At 36.3% G+C, this 22,103-nt stretch overlaps 1 protein-coding gene across 12 annotated transcripts in view; it reads right to left on the reverse strand.

The window, feature by feature from the left end:
* Positions 1-22,103, reverse strand: part of ANK2 (ankyrin 2) — a 765,649-nt gene that overhangs the window by 556,173 nt on the left and 187,373 nt on the right. For 5 of the 12 annotated variants that reach the window (XM_056803049.1, XM_056803052.1, XM_056803042.1 and 2 more), the window contains exon 2: positions 5,497-5,557. The exons of the other annotated variants lie outside the window; for them this stretch is intronic. In XM_056803049.1, the coding sequence (XP_056659027.1) occupies positions 5,497-5,517 (21 nt within the window). In that variant the 5' untranslated portion in view covers positions 5,518-5,557. The remainder of the gene's footprint in view (positions 1-5,496; positions 5,558-22,103) is intronic. 12 annotated transcript variants of the gene reach the window in all.

Genomic DNA, 22,103 nt, shown 5'->3' on the forward strand with positions numbered 1-22,103 from the left:
TATTTCTAACTGAAAAACATATTTTATATTGTGTTTTTTGTTGGTGATGGAATACTATTTTGTGCTACAAGGAATAATGAACTGGAGGAATTCCATGTGAACTGGAAAGACCTCCAGGAAGTGATGCAGAGTGAAAGGAACAGAACCAGGAGAACATTGTACACAGAGACAGATACACTGTGGCACAATCAAATGTAGTGGACTTCTCTACTAGCAGCAAAGCAAGGACCCAGGACAATCCATAGGAATTTAGGAGGAAGAACACCATCCACAACCAGAGAAAGAACTATGGGAAAAGAAACACAGAAGAAAAACAACTGCTTGATCATAGGAGTCAATGGGTACATGATTGGAGATGTACTCTAAATGATTATTCTATTACAAATATGAACAACATGGAAATAGGTCTTTATCAGTGATACATGTAAAACCCAATGAATGGAATTGCTCATTGGCTAAGGGAAGGGGGAGGGAGAAGGGAAGGGAAACAACATGAATAATGTACCCATGGAAAATTTTTCTAAATTAAATAAATAAATTTTTAAAAGCAAAGATAAAAAAGAAAAACATATTTTATGAAATGCAATACAAAAGTTAATGAGAAGATTTGACACAGATATTTTCACTTCAGTATAGTACACATTTAATACATGGATAAGAAAATTAATTAAATCACTGGATACCAACTCTTTTTGTCCATATAGGTAAGACTTTATTGTAATGAGACAGATGTCAAAAATCACAAATATTATCATTATAGCTACAACTTTTATAACCCAGTGTGTTGGAATAGAACCATTATAATAGCAGAGAACCTCTGTCCAGAAAAGCAGTGGGCATTTTTAAAGGGAATAACAGTATTTTTCCCTAGGTTCCTTAGTCTTCAGTTTAGAGTGAAGAAAGGACACCACAGATAACATATGGTATAATTTTGTTACTCTTACCTTACTGCCCACTAAAAAACTAAAACTCAATTACTACAGAGGTCAAAATCAGAAATTTGATTTTTTTTTCTAGCAACAGACACTTTGCATAGAGGTACCTTTACAATGATCCAGGGACAGTGCATCAAAGAACATCAAAGTCAATGCTGGCAGATATATCCAACAATAAGACTCTTGATTTGTGAATGGATTCTAAAGCTTCAGTAACCCAAAGCAAATGTAATTACAACATTTTTTCTGCTTATGCATGTTTCTCCAGGAACTTATGTAATAATCCAAGGGCTTAAATTACAATGAATCTACAATGTCTCTTAGTAATATTATACTTATCAACTAGAAGAAAAGGCGAATATTTCATCAGTCTACAGTGCCTGAATGATCACATTTTACTCTTACAAATAAAAGATTTTAAAAATTGCACTGCTAATATGTGCAGAAGTGTTCTTTTACTATCTGACACAATGACTTAAAAGAACACAGGAACTATTAATAATAATGCTGTTTTCCAAAACTGAACACCGGAAACTTTTAACAATTCCCAAGCTTGACCCACAAATAAAAGTTAAGAAAAATGAGCATTAGTCAACTCTTTGCAGAAGTGAAAATAATGTATAGGTCTGAAATGGTACACATATTGCCAAACACAGCTGATATATTGATTTCTTTTGCTGAATTTTTAACTCATCTTTTTTGAAATCTGCATTATAAGAGATGGATCACTGGGCAGGAAGTAGAAGGAAATAGAATTGGAAACTGAAATGATATAAAAATAAAATTAAAATAAGATTTATTTAATTCTGTTTTATAATATTCTTTTGTTTGATATTTTTTAAATTTCACCTATGTTACTTTTTTTTAAACCCTTACCTTCCATCTTGGAATCAATACTGTGTATTGGTTCCAAGACAGAAGAATGGTAAGGGGTAGGTAATGGGGGTTAAGTGACTTGGCCAGGGTCACATAGCTGGGAAGTGTCTGAGACCAGATTTGAACCTAGGACCTCCCATCTCTAGGCCTGGCTCTCAATCCACTGAGCTATCCAGCTGTCCCCCTATGTTTCTTTTAAATACTTCAATCAACCTTTTCTTTTTACCAGAACTATTGATTTCAGATGTCCCTGGTGAGGAATTTTTTCTACAAATTCAGATTGATACCTGCTCTACAATTTAGAAATCAATTAAGAAATATTTCTTAAATAACTACCTTTGTGTCAGGCACTACACTAAGCATTGGACTAAACTAATATATTTTTAAAGAGTTGTCTGTGGCCACTGATAGATTAAATGACTTGCCCCAAATCCCCCAAGTCAATGTATGTCAAAGGCAGGTCTTGAAACAAGATCTTCCTGACTCTGAGGCCAACTAATTATTTACTACACTACACGATCTTTTTTATCTCCTTTAATTGTCAGCAAATACTTTTTTTAAAAATCCCTGAATCTCCAGGGGAAGACATGCCATAAACTATCCATTAGCACTATTCATCTTTACTCATCCTAAAAATTTTCATAACATTTTATGACTTCACAAGAGAACAAAAAGCACTCAGAGTTCCTCAAACCAGACACAAGCACAAATCAAAAGAAACAAAATTTAATGATGGTATTCTAAATAGTTTTAAGCATATTAGCTGATTTTATGTAGAACTTAACTATTATATTTCATGGATAGTTTTAATGACCTCCTTTGGTGTCTCAATATAGAAAGGAGAGGGCACCCAGACAAAGTCTGTAATGGAGAGACAACAAGGTACCATGTTGTTAGACTTCTTACAGACATAGGAGCTCTGAGAAGTCCCAAGTCCAGTCTGAAATTATAAGCCTCCTATCTGTTATAAAAATTATCCCCAAGCTCTTTGGGGACTCCAGAGAGAGGAATAAATCTAGAAGGTTTGCAGTTCTAAGAATAGATGCCATAAGTTTGTCTCCAGATTGTATCAGGTCAAATTCTTGCCAGGGGAGCTGTCCTGGGTACTGGAATTTTTTAGCAACAGCTTTATCTGGTCAAGTAAAAGAACCTTTAATGTTTATGAAACAATAAAAACAAAGTGCTGCATGATTATATCAGAAAATATCATTAATGTTTACAAAGTCTTTTCCTAGCAACAATCCCACAAAAAAATGAATAGCTTCTTACTGCCTCCAGATATCTTGAACCTCACCCTTTTTGGGCCTTGATTTGATCACTAACACTATACTCAACTGACTTTGACTACATCTTAAATCTCATTCTAACCTGAGTTTGACTAGATTAAACACTGGCTGCTACCTGTCATGGACAGCCTCCAGGACCTCCAGAATGTTGTCCAACAGGAAATCCTCAATCTGCTTACTACTATCAATTCCAGTTCTGTAGTTCAGGGATCCTATGCAAAGTTATTAAATACAATAATTATCTTTTTTCTAACAACCTTTCACTTCTCCTTTTAATTCTTCTTCCCTATTTACACTCGCTCATCTTCTAAACTTCGTAACACTTAACAAATATATTTCCAGGCATGAATGTTGCTCCATAATTGCCCAAGAATCCAGGGATAGTCAATGTGGCATGCACATGTCTAGGAAAAATTCCATTCTTCAAACCGATTTCTTCTATCTCCCTCCTATCGAATTTTACTTATCCTATATTCTGTTCCCTTGGAAAACTGATCTCTGATACAAAAATCTAATCTGAGAAAAATATCTATTAAATAATATATTGACACATTCTGATGATTAAAATTCTTTCTACCCCTAAAAAATATTTATGTTTTAATAGGAGTCTCAAGGATTAACTCAACTACTCAGGTTGTTTTTAGCCTCTATATAACCACTTGGTGTTAGCAATTACTTAGTCTACCCAGTCACAAATTAGATCCTACCTAAAATAAATTCCCCTTCTTGAGATTCTATTACTTATTTTCATTTTACTCCAGACTTTTTGTGTATGATACTACTCAGCAGTGCCTCTTTAATAGAATTATATAGCTATCACTTAAGAATATAGAATAGACATACTTCCTAAAATATTTAAGATAATGCTAATCTTAACTGTAATTCCATCCATATTATTAATAAACTGGTCATTTAAAATATTGAAATTAAATATCATGTTCATTTTACTATGTTGATGTCTAGCTTGACACAGTTAAATTCCTGCACTAAAGCATAATTTACATGCATATAATTTGTTATTTGGCATCATCAGACAGAATTAAAACCCTTGGACCAAGCCAAGTCCTCACATATTAGCTTTTTTATAACATAAAAATATACAATGTTAAATCTTACTTAATTTCTCCCTCATCTTAATGTAGCCAACTAGAAGGATTTCTTAGACCTATAAAGAGATTTAAGTCTATCAATAATATAACTCTGGAGATGTAGCATTGATTTAAAAGTGTGATGTTCCTGTTTAAATGGAGAGAACCCCCCCAAAAAAATCTCAAGATTCGTGTAAATGTATCAAACTGAAGTAGTTCAGGGCATATCCAATGTTTTTAATAAATTAACAATTATGAATAAATATACTAAACAAGAGTACACTTGCCAAGGTTTGAAAAAACTGCCAAGTTGTAGGCATCAGAATATTAGGTATAAGAAAAGGTCTTTTTATATTTTCTCTGGTGTTTTTAATTTCTTTTTTTCACTTTTTCATTCTTTTGTAATACTAGTCTCAAAAAAGAACATGAAAGCTATAATGTTTTCTGTGACTTTTTAAACATATAAATACACTCCTTAGTCTTTTTTAATCTTTCAAACTCCTGAGAAATATTTTCATTATTCTCCACCAGCGTATCAGAGATGATAGACTTCTATAGTCTTATTTCCATACCTCTTGGCACAAACTCAACAACTTTGTAACTCATTCTTTTTCCAACCATGTTCAGGTGCTCAACTCTTACAATTTTAATATTCTAGCATCTCTTGATGTGTAAAGTGTCTTCCCCTATATAGGATAAATTCTTATATGATAAAACCTATCATAGAAGACAACTCAGTTATTCATTACCATAGTAGCTTTAACTGACTTAACCTTGAAGTTGTCAGTTCTTATATCTGTGACGTGATGTGCCAGGACTTAGCTCTACATCCTATGATTTTGTGAAATATGAAATTTTTCAAATTTCCTTCTTTTGTGTTTTTCACAGTATTATCTATTAAAATCATCAACTAAAAAGAAAATAGGTAGATCCACTCTATATCAGCACAACCATTGATCTTTACTTTTTGTTTTATGTTATCCTCTACTGCTTCATATCTATATACATACACAAATGAAAACACACACACAAAAGCTAGGAATGGAAAATATTTGCCTTTTCTTTGGCTGTGGTTACTGATTTTAATAAACTTGGGAAAAAAGGAAAAATGGTTACATGTAAAATTCCTGTCAAGAATTTTGGACAGAAGCATTTAAATCATCATTCAAATATTTTAAAATTTAAGGAGCTTTAAATCTATAGTTATTTCATTAAAATTTTTTAAACCATTAACCCCAAGAAAACTGTAACTTCTATACCTCTTCATAGGATTTCTTTTTAAACAAGGTAATACTAAAATACCAAATGTACCTTTTGCAACATGGTGGTCATTTGAAATGTCAGTGCTTCATGTCCCCATTTAGTTACTTACCTAGAAAAGAAAAAGAATATATTAGAACCTTGTAATAACCCCAATTATTTATCTATCATGAATAGATTCTTTTTGTGGAATTAAACATTCTAAATTTTGTACCAAAAGTGAGGTCTATGTAGAACAAGTCTTAATAAATTATATTATACATTGATAAATAGCTTCTAAAAAAGTAATGTACATATGACCCTTCTCTCATAAAAGAAGTAAGGAACTATGGGAAAGGTCTATAACACATACTTTTGACCTAGGTCACTCTGTCAGTTGGTTTCAATTAAATGTGTTTTTTTTTCTTTATTACAAGTGAAAGTTCAATATGCATGTTTATGCAGGGGGTGGAATGAATGATTATGGTATAAAATGAAAGATATAATAAAATTACAACTTTGGGCATATGAAAAATAATTTTAAAATATTTAAAATTATATAACAATAAAGGCAGTATTTTATATATGGAAAATAAAGAAGAAAAAGAAGCACTTTAATGTATATGGTCCATTAGGTAAATAAGAATATAAAAAAATAAGAGGGGAAAGTAAAAGTTTAAAGGAAGAATTGGGAGAGGGTATTTGGACCTGTGAGTTAAGCAAAATGAGGTATTCCTTATGTATAGTTTATAGACTTGGAGAATAGGAGCAGGAAAGAAAAAACATGTGCCCAGTACTGTGCTAAATACTTTACAAATATCTCATTTGATGCTCACAACAACCCTAGGAGATAGGCACTATTATTCCCATTTTACAAGTGAAGGAAACTGAGGGAAACAGAGGTTTTATGACTTTCCCAGGGTCACAGAGTAAAGCTTATGCTGAAATTGTGTTTAATGGAAACATATATAGATAAAATAGTTTGCAAATAATTATAGATATATAAAATAGGGAAAATATTTTTATTAGTTTAACTTAGCAAGAGTAAGTAGTATTAGCACTAAGATTCAAATTTCTTTGTAATGGTTTTGTTCAAACATTTATTGTACTGAATTTATTATAAAATGCTACAACTACCCTTACCCAAACTTTCCTGCAAAGAATTCCTTAAAGTAGATAAAGTTAGTATAGAAGAGTGATAGAGTAATTGAGTAGAGTTTATTATTTTGGGGGGGAGGAGTTAGAAATTATATTTAGTAGATTGGTAAGTATAATGAAAATAAGTGACCTTGGGAAGGTCACAACAAAAAAAAGGAGAGATTGGGGAAAGGAAAACTGAAGCCAGTTTTGGACTTTCTGCCACTCATGTGGAACAAACAGCAGTTGGAAGGTTAGAGAGAAGATATTGACAAGAATGACAGTTGGTGGGGGGAGGGGTACTTGGAGAGTGACATCTGGTCTCATGGGGATCTCTTTTCTGGCCCTTGAACTAGGAGTGCTCTCTCTCTGTATCAGGATAGAAGTACCTCTATTCTTGGATTTCCCCAACTGGGTGCTCTACCTGGATTCCTATGATCATGTCATTGAACAAAAGGATTTAAGGGGAGCAGTTTGAACTGTAAGACCAGTCTTTAGGGGCTTCAGCCTGAAGAGAGAGGCCCAACCAGCTCTGGGGAAAAGTATAGGGAAATCTTTATTCCCTATACCCTGATACCTCCCAATCCAAACTTGTATTAAAATTCATCTTTATTTAAATAAACTGCAGTCAGATAAGAGGACTTTCATTTCAGGGGGATATAGAGGGAGCAGAACCCAAGGACAGCCATTCAACCATAAATGGTCCTTATTGAACCCCTGCCAGGCAACCTTGGTCAGGGGGAGGTTTGTCCCTCAGGGGGGTCCATTCGGTACCTGCTCTGGGGTATCTTCAACATCAATCAATAGAGAAGACATCCCTCAGGCTATCATAGGTGGCCCATTTCTTAGGAACCCCAGTTTTCAAAGACAGACTCTCAGCAGGGGGAATCTCTCGCCTTTTACCTCACCGGCAGCCATATTCCCACTACCCCTTCAACTCCTCCATTTTCTGTTACAAAACCTTCCTTACCCCCTGTACCTCTTCAATCCCTACAATTCCTTAAATATTACAGGCAGAATTTAAACTCAAGGATTTTGGTCTTTAGGTCTCTATCTACTGTGTCCCTAATTACCCTAAGGGCACTGCCTGAGGCAGCTAACTTTCTTGTTCAAGGTCACAGTCAGTATATGTCAGAGATAGGACTTCATTGGTCTTCCTTGAATCCAGTCCCACTTCATTCAATCTTCCACCCAGATATTCCCAAATTGACATTCCCAAAGCAAAGATCTGATCACTTCAGTCCTCTCAAGAAGCTTCCATAACTTCCTATTTTCTCTTGGATCAAGTACAATAAACTCTTCTGTGTGGCATTTAAAGTCTTTCATAATTAGTCTCTGATCTCTCTAGTATTATTTCATGAACTCCTTCCTCACATAGTCTATATTCTGGCCAAAACTTTCTATTTTTTTCTATTTCTATTCCTGTTCAGGACCTTTCATTTCTTACCCAAGTGTCCTTCAAGTTACCCATCTCCATTGAGGGCTAGATAAGTTGGAATCTAACCTCCTCCTCTTGGGATCTTTATTTCCATGCAAGCCTCAATAGGCTTGCTTCCTCTTACAGGAATCTTTTTCAGCTTCTTCCTCCACCAACAAGCTGAAAACTACTTTGTATTGGATATGGGCATCCCTTCCACATTGGGGCTTTCTTCATCACAGTGTCAATGATTTTTCAGATTGGCATAAGAAATTAATTTTCAGGAATTTGAGGAGAATTTTGCAGACATTGCAAATGACACAGGAAGGCCAGCAGACAACATAGAAAAAGTATGGAGACTCAGAAACGCATAAAGTATATGTATAGTATTGTATAATATCAGTACATTTTATCTTTTAATACCATAAGTATACACAATTTCTGTTTTCAAACTAAAAATAACTAAAAAGTTAAAGTTTGCAAAAAGAACATAAAAGCCAGCCCTGGTACACAAAGGCTAAAGATGTAGAGATATCTTACAAAGTTTAATAACTCATAAATGCATGTAAAGTTCTGTAAACATCCCATAAAATCAAAAGAAAAATTTCAGAATTCTCTAGTATGAAGGGAGAGTCAAAAAAAAATTTAGCAGATTTTCCAGATTGCAGGGGTACTGTATTCCTAACCCCAGCAACTGGAAAGGATACTCTTTGTGTGGGTACACATAAACTGCTTAAAACATGCTAATTGAACTAACTTAAAATTCAATTCTTAGCAAGATTACAGTAAAAGTATTCATCTATTATTGGGGGAAAGAAGATAATTAAAGCTTTCCAATGTTGACTTAAAAACAATACCAAAAAATATCTTACCCCAAAAAAATTCTACAGGAAAAAAATGGGCGAAAATATTGTTCATCATTCCCTGCAGATTGCATCTTCTATCTCTTACATATACCAACCCTTATACTAATATCAATGGACATACAATTAAATATCTCCCATTAAAATGAGGAATATTCAAAAAAAATCCACATTTTGTAAGCTGCGTGCAGAGTAAAGTTTTCTGGCTGCTGTTAAAAATTGCTCAAACTCAACTAATTTAATTTTAGACCGGATTCCCAGCTCCTGCCAAAGTCACAGAGCTACTGTATGAATCTCCTTGCTTTTAGCTCCTGTTGGGTTGCTCAGAACTGCCCTGAATACACTGAGCTCCACTAACAGAACTCACATTATTCCCCTTTGAAAAGGAAAACTAGTTTCTGGGTCCTTGCGTACATGTTTATTCTTCTCCAAGTGAATTGAGCCTGTCAAGTACTATTTAAGTGTTTTTCTCTTCACTGTGGTTCTGTTACTGTTTTACATAGCTCTTGTATCTTAATGATGTACTGTCTTGTATTTAGCTGGGTTTACAATGCACTTCTTGGACTCCTTCAAGACCCACAATTCAATTGGATTCTCCTGGCATCTGACTGTGAATAGCTTTCCAATGATGAAATATATCACGCCTCTTTATTTTTCCAACCTTAAGGCAGAGTGTTTTCCTTTGGAATTGGCAGAGAGGCAGCAATGGAAATCAGTTGACCAATCTGAAATATTAACTGGACAGTTCTTCCATAGCTCCTCTCCTAACTTTGTTTATTTCACTTCTGTGAAAACAAAAATAGAAAATTTTAAATCTATTTTATTTCCTAACTTTACTATAGGCTTTAAAATTGAGAAATAAATTTATTCTTCTTCAAATTTTGTCCTTCTTCTGGATTTTTGTTTTGACCTGATCCAGAGACTTTGAGACTTTCATCAAATCAGCATGCCCCAATTTATTTTCTCCCAATCCACCTCTCTTCCATTTCCCCTATTTCTGTCAAAAAATACCATCATCCTTCCAGTCTCTAGATTCATAACTTTGACTCTTCTTCAATGTCTCACTCTCTTCTTTCCCTATATATCTGATCAGTTGCCTAATTTTGCTATTTCTATCACATCTCTCACATTTCTCCTTTTCTCTCCATTCATAGTTATCATCTTAGTTTGGGTCCCCATCAGCTCTAGGCTAGATTATTGCATTTGGTTCTCATGACTCAAGTCTCTCTCCTTTATTCCAATCTATCCTCCAACCTGAATCTAAAGTGATTTTCCTTATTAACAGATATAACAAATTCCAGTGACTCCTTATTGATTCTGTAATATAATATAAGCTCCTCCTTTTAGCTTTTAGAGCCCTTCTCAATCTATTTTTCTAGATTCACTATTCCTTAACCTCTCTCCCACAGCCAGTGATTAGACCAAAATGACTTTCTTGTACCTATGGCACTTGTTCTCCCATCTCTCTGTACTTGCTCTCTCCATTCCTTGGGTGAATTCCCTTAACTCTACTCCATACCTTTGCTTCCTTTAAGTCACTTCAAGTGTCACATTCTAAACGAATTCCTTCCACACCTATCCCTCCAATTGCTAGTGCCCACCTTCAATAACTACCTTATGTTTAATTGCCTTGCATTTAGTTCTATTTTTTCTCTTTATATTTTTCATTCTGACTTCAATAAGCTTATAATATAGTCAGAAAGATCATACACACATACACCATACAAGATATAACTTCTTAATGAAGCTGCTTCTTAATGAAACTTAAAGAAAAGCAATTGTAACCAGGAGCTGAAGAAGCTGAGAAAATGCCCAGCAACAGACAACTTCCTTTCAAAGCAGAGAGATATGATATCTAAGAGCAACAGCAATACAGAAAATAAATCTATTTGCAAAGCATTACAGTATTAGAAATGAGAAAAAGGGAGAGTCATTACTCTACAAAATTTGAAAAAACAGTTGAGAGGAAATAAACCAGCAGAGAAATTGGCTGAAGAGACAACTAAGCCTCATCATCATCCAGGGGAATATTTGTAGATAAATCTGGAAGGAGGATGACAAATGATGTAAAAGAGATCCACTGGCATATTCAAAGTTTCTTTTATTAGCAGCAGTATCATCAGTATTATATCGCATTTTACTTCTACTTCAATATCCAATGTATAACCAATGATCTCCAATCTCCAATGTCCAGCTGCCTAGTCTAGTGGACATCTTCAACTCAATATATACAAAATAGAACTCATTGTATTTTCCCCTAAACCATCACCTTCTCCTACCTTCCCTGTTATTGTAGAGGACTATGCCATTCTTTCAGTTCCTCAGGTTAACAAAGTAGGTGTCATTCAGGATTCCTCGTTGTTACCCCCCCATCCAATATCATGCTAAAATCTGTGGATTTCACCCTTTCAACATCTTTCAAATATGTCCCTTTTTCTCCTCTGACATAGCCACAACTCTAGTACAAGTTCTCATCATATCAAACTTGGATTCCTAAAATAGCTTTCTAATGGGTCTGACTGCTTCAAGTCTTTCTCCACCCCAATTCATGTTTCATTCAAAAACCAAAGTGATTTTACTAAAACACAGATCTGATCATATCACTCTCCTATTCAATGAACTCTATTGTCTCCCTGTTGCCTCCAGGATTAATTACAAAATACTGTTTGGGGCATTCAAAAATCTTTACAACCTATTCCCCCTCCTACCTTTCCAGTCTTCTTCCCACCATGTACTCTTTAAACTAGTGACACTGACTTCCTGACTGTTCCATGAAATAGTCACTCCCTCTCTTGGATCTGGGCATTTTCTCTAACTGCTCACATGCCTGGGATGTTCTTCCTCTTCCAGGCAGTCTACTACCTCTCAGTCTTTAATCCTAATCAAAATCCTAACCCTAATCAAAATTTCATCTTTTATGAGAAGTCTCCTTACCCCCTCTTAATTCTAGTGCCTTGCTTCTGTTAATTATTTCCTGTTTATTCTGTATATAGCTTGCTTTGAATATATATGTTTGCATGTTGTCTTCTCCATTAGATTGTAATCTCCTTAAGAGCAGAGACTCTCTTTTGCCTCTTTTGTATCCCCAAAACTTAGTACCGTGGCTAGTACATAGTAGACACTTGAAGAATATTGATTGATTGATATGTGAAGATACATTCTAGATACTGAAGATGATGAAGGCAGAAAGAGAATATGAGGCTGACCAAACCTGAGAAAGAGAGAACTAGACATGTGATCTCATCAGTATAGGACACTCCCTTAAGAAAATGTCCCAGTGCAAGTTGGTACCCTCTGCAGCTTATACTAGAGTTTTCCAACAGCAATATGACTCCTAAAAAGTCAATATTCTGGCCATAAAAGATCCAGATGAGACTTTACAGAGACATTAGGCTATGAAAGGACTGGGTAGCTGAGACAGTTGAGAGAACTGGCTGAGAGACCTGACACAACAGATCATGAGAAGGAACCCTTAAGAAGAATAAAGTAAATAATATAGGATCATCTTATAAGAATAGGGAAGCAGGTTAAGATGCCTCTTCCCACCTAAATCTCAGATCGACTTTAAGATTTAATTAGAGGTAATAGTTCTTACATGAATTTGAACATTGTTTTCCAGTTTCCACCATCTTTTCTCCTATCTCCACTCCCCCAGCTTACAAAAGGTAATTGTTTACAGCTGTAGGAGGTACAAATCATCTCTCATCTCTCTTGGTTGGGAAGAAAACAGTAGAAAACCTAGTCTGTATGGTTCCAGGGGAAGGTACTGATTAGAGCTAAAGTCAAATTCCAGACCTTCCTTCTTCAAAAGGCTAAAAGAGTATGGTGTAGATGGAAAGGGCATAGGATTCAACACTGAAATCATATCTGCTGTTTGCTTTCATGAGTGGCCTTAAGTTGGTCACATCATGTCTGTGGCCCTTACTTTCTTTTTCTGAAAAATCAAGAGATGTTTTGAAAAGCAGTGGAATTAAATGTCACCCAAAAAAAAGTCATGCCCTTTGACGTAGGAGTCAACTATTGAAACTATGCCCCACGGAGACAGATTCAGAAATTTTAAAAGAAAAAGGAAAGGTATTATATGAAGTAATGCAAATGGAAGAAACCAGTCCCAAAGAATAACATATACACTCTGACTATAACAATGTAATTAAATACTAAATCCACATTAAATCCACAAAAATGGTCCAAAAGGATCACAGGATTTAAGAAGGATAACATCATGACTTTAAATGATCCCTTTATTGCACATATTGATAATATGGGAAAAGGTTTTGATAAATGATATATGTAAAACCCAGGAGAAATGCTCGTTGGCTCCAGGAGTGGGTAGGAAGGAGGGAAGGGAAAAAACATGAATCATGTAACCATGGAAGAATATTCTAAATTAAATAATATTTTTAGAAGAAGGATAACATCACTACTATGATGTTGATGTCAAGACAGACATTCTTTGGGGCTAAGGTTAACAACCAAAAAGTATCTGGATATGTAATAATTTACAATCTTTCATCTTATAAACATTTTATGCCCTTTTTCATATATTGAATAACAATATTTGATAAGGAAAGTGAAAATAAAATATGTATAATCTGGAAGCCATTGTGTGAGCATGTCAATTCTTGCTGGTCCAGATACACATTATATATTTCTCTATCATCTCCAAAACATCTTTTCCTTCCTCAGTGCTAGAAAGATAGAGGAAAGTAGTCTCTGTATCTCCACTGGTGTCAAGGTGAATCAAAGTCATCCTAGCGAGAAAGGACCTTGCACTTTTGAAACAGACATTGTTGCCAATAGCTAGAAAGCATGAGTAATGGGAATTTTTGTGAACTGGCATGACAGATGCCAAGCAGGTTTTTAACTTACTGAACAAAGAGATAAACAGCTTGAGAAGCCAAGAGTCCAGCTGGTATATCCCCCACAATAAGGGATCCACTCTAGAGTTTTCTTTAAGCTGGAACAGAACTTAGAAATCACCTAATCCAATTCTCTCATTTTTACAAATAAGGAAACTAGCCTTCTGATTTGTAATAAATAGTCTTCCCCCATCAGAAGTCTATAAATCAATAGAGCTTTTTCCCACGTGACTCTTATTGTTTTAAGAGTTATTGTTGTAGCCCCAGTCTTTATGACCCCATTTGAGGTACTCTAGGCAAAGACACTGGAATGGTCTGCCATTTCCTTCTCCAGCTTATTTTATAGATGAGAAAACTGAGGCAAACATGGTTAAGTGACTTGCCCAAGGTCACACAGCTAGGAAGTGACTGTGGCTGGAGTTGGGCTCAAATCTTCCTGATTCCAGGCATGGTACTCTATCCACTATCTACCTAACTGAAGAGTAAGAGCTCCTGTTTATTTTTTATATACAGGGGATTCCTTCTTACAACCAATGGACTCTGGGCTTATAAATGATCAGCACAGACTCTCTCCTTCCTTACAAGCTCCAGCCCCTGCTCTCAGCTCCCCAAATAGTAAAACCTAGATTAAAGAATGAAGGAAATATGAAAGTTCCTTTTTTCTACAGAGACTTAGAAAATTAACAGTTTTTTTCTGGTCACTCTCCTTTCCCAAGACCTCAGATTCTCCCTTCCCACCCTGAGAAGTTTGAGTAATCTGAAGCTTCAAGGGAAGATGGGCCCCTGGCCTTATGCTGGAACTTGGAAGTCAGTACATCACACTATATTATAGACTAAATATGCAACAATTACACTAAATGTCTTTGAGATTAGTACCATATTTCAGCTAAACGATGAATTAAGTATATTTCTGTGGGCTGGCCTGAGAGCTAAACCTTCATTTAAGACATAGTTTCTATGGGAAAATATGTGTTGAAATCCAGACAGCCAACTGACAAGCTAACTTTTAGAACATGACCCCTTCATAATTGGGGCCCTTGGTGTAAGTGGTTACTTTCGGTAACTGGTAGTGGTTTTGAGGAGCGAGGCGGGCAGAGGAAGACTGGGATTTAGTCACACTCACAAAAGTAGTTGGTGTCAGAGGTGGGATGTGAAAACACAGGAATCTCCTTATTCCAGGTCTAGCCCTCAAACCCTTAAGTGGCTAGGCTAACTGAGCTAGGCAGAGGGCTTCAATCCTTTGTCATCAACAAAAAAATGGAAAAGGTAGCTAGCTTTCTCTCTACCACAAACACAATCCCTGGCACCTCTGATACCCATCCAGTAATTTGGAAGGAGACAGTGGAGCTAGGTTGAGTGACTTTTAGAAGCTCCATAGGTGTTGGATCTGGAGATGAGAAAATCTCCCCTTTCTTTTTAATAACAATAGGGCAGATTAGCTGATGAAATTGATACAGAGCCAAGGCTGGAGACAAGAGATACTGGGTTCAAATCTGACTTCAGACTTTGCTGTATACTAGTATAACAGAAACCAAGTGACTAAAAAGATAAACAGCTTGAAAAGCCAAGAGTCCCCCACAATAAGATCTTGGGATTAACTCTAGAATTTCTTTGAGCTGGAACATAACTTAGAAATGGAGTGTGTGACCCTGGGCAAGTCACTTAACTCCAGTTACTTAGATCTTACAAAAACTCTGTCCTGGAACTAATACCATATTGATTTTAAGATAAGAATCAAGGGTTTATATAGCTATATTTATATGATTTTATATTTATTTATATGTATACATATTATTATAATATTTATTCATTATAATAATATATAATATAAAGATGATAATTGCTAACATTTATATAGAGCTTCCTATGTGCCAGGCACTGTGCTAATCATTTTATATTTCACTTGATCCTCACAACAACACTGTAAGATGGATGCTATTACCATTTCCATTTTAAAGATGAGGAAATAGAGGCAGTGAGGCAGTGAGGTGATTCAATAGAGCACAGTACCTGAAGTATGGAAGATCTGAGTTCAAATCTAGCCTCAGACACTTTCCAGCTATGTGACCCTGGGCAAGTCACTTGACCCCCATTGCCTAGCCTTTACCACTCTTCTGCCTTGGAGCCAATACACAGTATTGACTCCAAGACAGAAGGTAAGGGTTTTAAAAAAAAAGATGAGAAAACTGAGGCAGTGAGGCAGCAAGGTGATTCAGTAGAGCACAGGACCTGGAGTATGAAAGATCTGAGTTCAAATCTAGCCTCAGACACGTGACCTGAGCAAGTCACCTACCCCATATTTGCCTCCATTCTTCATCTGTAAAACAGGGATACACGAGAAGAAAATAACAAATCACTCCAGTACTTTTGCCAAGAAAGCCCCATGGCTGGTCACTTATAGTCAGATATAACCGAATGACTCAATGATAGCAATGAAACTGAGCCAGTAAGTGACTTACTCAAGATCACACAACTAGTTACTATCTGAAGTTGGATTTGAATTCAGATCTCCTTTTTCCAGGTCCAATGCTCTATCCCCTGCAGCACCTAGCTGCCCTGCAGCTTGTTCTCCAGTATCATTGACAGAAATATTTTCTATCTCACAACCTTTCCCATTCAAAGAAAATCTAGTTTTCAACTTTCAGATCCATCCCATTTTTACATGGGGTAGGAAGGACGTGGGTGTTTGAACCATGAGATGTTCACATTGATACTTGACTGGCTTTCGATCCTGTCCTGGAAGGGAGTGGAAGGGTAGAGGGCAGGAGAGCTAGAAAGAAGCCTCTTTTTCCACTTCAAACTTTAAGCCAAACCTAGAGCCTGGGAGCCTCCCCATCTCCGAGCTTCTAGCCAACGCAGCCAAAGAAATACCTAGAGACAGTCTATCTGAGTTCTTGCCCAGTAACCGGAGCACAATAGCGCATTAACAGTTAGGCGGCTCGAAAGAACTCGGCGCCATAAATTACGGGCGAGCTTTCACATCTCTCTCTCTCTGCTCCGAGTCCCGAGATTCTGCTGACCCTTGAAAAGCGGCTAGAGCGAGTTCCCTTTTCGGGGTGTCCCAGAGTTTCAGCACAGTGGCCTGGAACCAAAGCGCTGGGGTCAGAGAAGAATGAGAACAAATGCTCCCTTTATGCGAGCTTGCTGGAACGAAATGAAGGGTTGACTCACAAATACAATACAATTAGAGGCAGTGTAAATGACACAATGCCTCCAATCTGAAAGCAGTGACAGCATGAACTCTTTCACTTTGACACATGCTCTGGAGTCTAAAAGTCTTCTCGCTTGCTTTGTTAAAACAACCCAACGAAAATTCATTTTTAAGGCGAGTTTTGTTGGCGTATTGAATTTGAAATTAATAAATATTTGGGAAAAACAAACAGGAAATCTCGTCTTTGAAGCAAAGAAGCGCGTGGGGTCCGGGGGCACAGAGGGGGGTGAGAGGCAACATTCCTTTCTAATTTGGGGATGGACTGAGTCAACAATCCTTATTTTCTGAGTGTTCGGCAGAATTTCCAAGTGACAGAACTCTGTAATGCAGTTGCTTATGAATTGGGAGGCAGTATATCTTTTGGGTCCCCATTCTGATTACATCATGTAGCTGAAAAACACAGAAGTGTCCAAGTCTGCAAAACCAATTTTGAAATACAAATAACAGTAAATCTGGGGCCTTAATGGACCAATAATCCATTTAATCCCCTGAAGAAAAGATGATCATTTCCTGCAGTTCTGATAGGGAGAGAAATCCACAGCCTCACTCTCTTCAAACTCATGAAATTGGCATCCCAGACAATCCTCTCAATCTTCATTTTCAAAAATGAACATTCTTTCTGCGAGGCCTTTCTCTTCTTGGAATTGACCTTCTTTAAAGACTGACTTTAGGCATGCCTATGAATGTCTGTAGAAGAAATGTTTTCAAGGCTTTATGGTCAAGGGTATCAAATTCTCTCTAAGTACTAGATTGATGTCATCCACTGCCATGGGGCATTAGAAGAATAAGCCTGTTTTCAGGGCAATCTCTATTTTTACACAGACAAATGGAATAGAAGAAAAATGATGCTAAGTGGTTCATGCTTATTGTAATAAAAACTTCCATTAGGAGAAGATGTTTGAGAGTATTTATGATAAGTAAATTACCCTGAGCCCACTTATCAGCACTTTTAGGCTTCATCTCTATACCTCCCCTTTGGGAATGGTTGGATAAGACTTTTCACAAAAGCACCAGAACCTTGATGTCACCCATAATCAAGATAGTTCAGCTGGGTATCTCAATGGATTGAGAGCCAGGCCTAGAGACAGGAGGTCCTGGGTTCAAATCTTGCCTCAGACACTTCCCAGCTATGTGACCCTGGGCAAGTCACTTGACCCCCATTGCCTAGCCCTTACCACTCTTCTGCCTTGGAGCCAATACACAGTACTGCATATAAGATGGAAGGTAAGGGTTTAAAAAAAAAAAAGATAGTTCAATGACTCTGTGAGTTGTGAGGTGACTTAGTCGCTCTTTAGTTAGTGTCCAGAAGAAAAAATAATGACTTTCTATGCCTTCAAATGTGATTTTAGAACATATATCCCTGTATAACTTATGAGCAGACTTTTCTAGGATGCTTTAAAAGATGCTAGAATCCCTTGTCATGGGAATTTAACTCTGACGGACTTTGGGGGGAGAATTTTTTGGCAGACAGCTAGCTACCTGCCTTTCAAGTCATACCCATAGGGAATGGATGGCTGCCTAACCTATCCATGCACTAGGGTCATCAAAAAAATAATTTAATTTCTTAATAGCTAACCAATGAGTGTAGAGACCAAAATAAACAATGAGGATATTAGCATATTTAAGACTGGTGATCAGATCATGTGGATGAACACATGTTGGCATAAAGATGTGCTGTATGACTGCAGATAGTTTTAATAAGTACTATTCCTCATTGAGTGATCCTGAGGGAGTTACTTAGGAGTTCAAGGTTCTAGACAGCTTTCTAAGACTGTGAATTGTAAAGAAAGTGGATCTACTTGCATAAAGACACATTTTCTCTTTAAGCATTCCCTATGCAAATTAGATCACAGATCTGTCCCTATTGTTATTTCATACATTTAATTTATGGTGAATGAACATTAGTTCAAGAGTCAAAAGTCTTGGGTTCATACTCCACCTTTGGTACTTCCTAAGATGCTGAGAAACTCTTTGAACTATAGTTTCCTTTTTACTAAAATTAAAAGGATGGCTTACATGAACTCATATCTTCCACTCTATATCTGAGAGCTATTTCTGTGAGCCACTACCTAAATATGCCAAGATGGTGGTTATTCGTTGTTCATTTTCAAAGAGGACCCATGGCAAGGTGATGTCTTGACTCATGTAAGAATTGTGTTTAAGTGAGACAGAGTTTACAAAGTCATACGTCTTATTCTCTCTTCCAACATTATCCAAGTCCAGGGGCAAACTAAAAGGCATGGTGGCTGGCAATGGCCCAGGATTCAGTGGATGACCTCAGCATCTTTGATATCTGATCAACTTTAAACACTCCACAGAAACGGCTTCAGCTGCCTTTATGGTCGTTAGAAATTGTTCTCACCCATCTATTACCAGGGAAAGTCTTCACATGCTTAGGGTAGGCAACCTCACTGAGTCTGAGACCTATTGATTGCCCTCAACCTGATTTAGTCCATCTTCCAAGTTGGGTTTACTGGGTGTAACCACTGCCCATGATACAGCTTCTTAGACTCACAGGTGAGAGAACTGGGTGACATGTAGACACCAAAGGAGACTGAGCAGCCCTAAAAAGGTCTCGGTAAGCCCTCCACCAGAGGCTTTAGTCCTCCTTGAACACCCCATCCACTTTAACATACCAAGAAGGTATCTTGTAGGCAAAATAGCACAGAGATGAGATTCAGGAAACCTGGAAGAATCCTGGTTCATTCTCTATCATTGACTAGTAATATATCCTGGAACTAATTGTTTAGTTTCTTTGAAAGTTAGAAACTTCCCATGTGAAAGGAGCAGATTGGACTTCATGATGCAGCTCTAAAATTCTATGATACCATGAGGAAGGGAGGGAGGGAAATGTTGTGAACAAACTCTTCCTTTTTAATTTTAGTTATAAGTATACTAACTATAATATAATATTGTAACAATGTTGTCATATTATAATATATAATTATATAAATATAATTTAATAATAATTATAATTTTATTTATATTATGAAGGCATTTGTTTTTCTTCACGTTTACTTAGAAAGTAAGTTCTTGGAAGAATTATTTGTTTTATGTTTAAGATAGCTTCTATTATTAAAGTATACATAAACTTAATTTAATTAACTATAACTAATGAGTTTTGTCAATGATATGCATTTGGAAGAAATTTTAGAAATTATAGATTGAAATGACCCTACTTTATTTTTTTATAAAAGCACTTCTTTTTATGCTTGAATCAGTATTCTGACTTCAACAATTCTTTTTTTTTTTTTGCATTTTAGTTCATGTATTTAATTAATTAATTCTGAAGATTTTTCCATGGTTACATGATTCATGTTCTTCCCTCCCTTGCTCACTCCCCAGCTCCTGGAGCCAATGAGAAATTCCACTGGGTTTTCCATGTATCATTGTTCGAAATCTATTTCCATATTTTTAATATGTGCCCTAAAGTGATCATTTAGAGTCTACATCCTCAATCATATCCCCATCTAACCATGTGATCAATCATATGTTTTTCTTCTGTGTTTCTACTCCCACAGTTCTTTCTCTGGATACCTGGATACGGATAGTGTTCTTTCTCATAAGTCCCTCAGAATTGTCCTGAAGAAATGACCCTACTTTAGAATGCATCACTGGAAGTTCAGTAGCCTTTGTCTTCTATATCCAATAGGATCATAGATTTAGTACTGGATGAGTTCATGGAGTTCTCATTTTAAAGACAGGAAACTGAGGCTTAGAGGCATTATTAGTGCCTTACTCAGGCACCTTTTGACTCAAAGTTCAGTGCTCTATCTGGAGTACTAGGCTCCGAGTGAAGTTCAAATCTAGCCTCAGATACTTTTTAGCTATGTGACTCAGGGCAAGGCACTTCTACTTGCCTCAGTTTCCTCAACCACAAAATGTGATTAATAATATCACCTACCACACAGGTGTTGTAAGAACCAAATGAGATAATATTTGTTAGGTGCTTAGCACAATGCCCAGCAAATAATAGGAGCCTTTATTTTTAAGTTTATTACCTTCCAAGCCCTGACCAACTAACTTTTCAGACTGAATTCCCACAATTACATCCTCCATCATGGATTACAAAACCAAAGCTTCCAAATGTGGAATTAGGTTTCATGATTAATTTTTGCATCTTTGGAATATAAGAAAAAAGGTGGTAGAAAGGAACCAAAAGAAATTTGGGAAGGGATGCTAAATTGTACTACCTGTTATGGGTGCTGAATGAGTTAGAATCAAGATATTATAAACCACTGAATACTTTGTCATTTGACATTAGTAGTATCTGTAATTGTTTTTTTTAACTCTTCCTTCTGTCTTGGAGTCAATACTGGGTATTGGTGCCAAGGCAGAAGAATGGTAAGGGCTAGGCAGCTGCCCCCCCCCCAATTGTTTTTTGTTTGATTCAGGTTTAAATGGTTTCTCCTTGGGTAACTGGGAACCAGTGGAGAGAATGCTGACTTGGGAGTCAGGATTTGAGTTTTCATCTGGGCTATATAATACTCATGACCTAGGTGACTTTTGACAATCATTAAAGCCCCCAAATCTCAGTTTATTCATCTGTAAAATGAAAAGTTTTATCTAAATATCCTTTAAAATTTCTTCCCACTCAAAAAGCAACAATACTATGATCTTTATAATTTAAGCATTTATTATTTGGCATTCTAAAATATAACATCTTCCTATTTAGGAAACCATGAAAATAAGACTTGACAATATAAATTCTATCTCAGAAATTTCATAGTTGTTCTCTGGCCCCCAATATCCCAATACGCTTCAAAGAAAATCCCACTTCTCCAACTCTGATATAGTTATGTGTTTTTAAGCTCAAAAAATAATTCATGCCAATTACATAACTCACAAATATCCCTGGGGATTTAATAATTCCCCAACAGCTGTACTTACACGCTAACAAAAAAGCCATGAACCTAGTTTTTAAAATACAAACTACTAAGACATGGTGTGCTTTTTGGCTTCTGCTTTTTTCACTACTCACCTTTCAGCCAAAGTGTGAAAAAATGAATCTTCTTCAAAGGTGATAAAAGAGAGGAAAGCAAAAATGTAGGCCAGAATTTAAAACATTTATGTGATCACAAGAGATGGATAAAACAACAGCAAAAACTGTTAAGTGATCCAGCTGATCTGGGATATTCTAATATATTGAGTCTTCTGACTCTGGGAAAGACTGGATCAGAACACCCCAGAGC

The sequence above is a fragment of the Monodelphis domestica genome, chromosome 6, assembly GCF_027887165.1.
Source record: "Monodelphis domestica isolate mMonDom1 chromosome 6, mMonDom1.pri, whole genome shotgun sequence".
Classification (NCBI taxonomy): Eukaryota; Metazoa; Chordata; class Mammalia; order Didelphimorphia; family Didelphidae; genus Monodelphis; species Monodelphis domestica.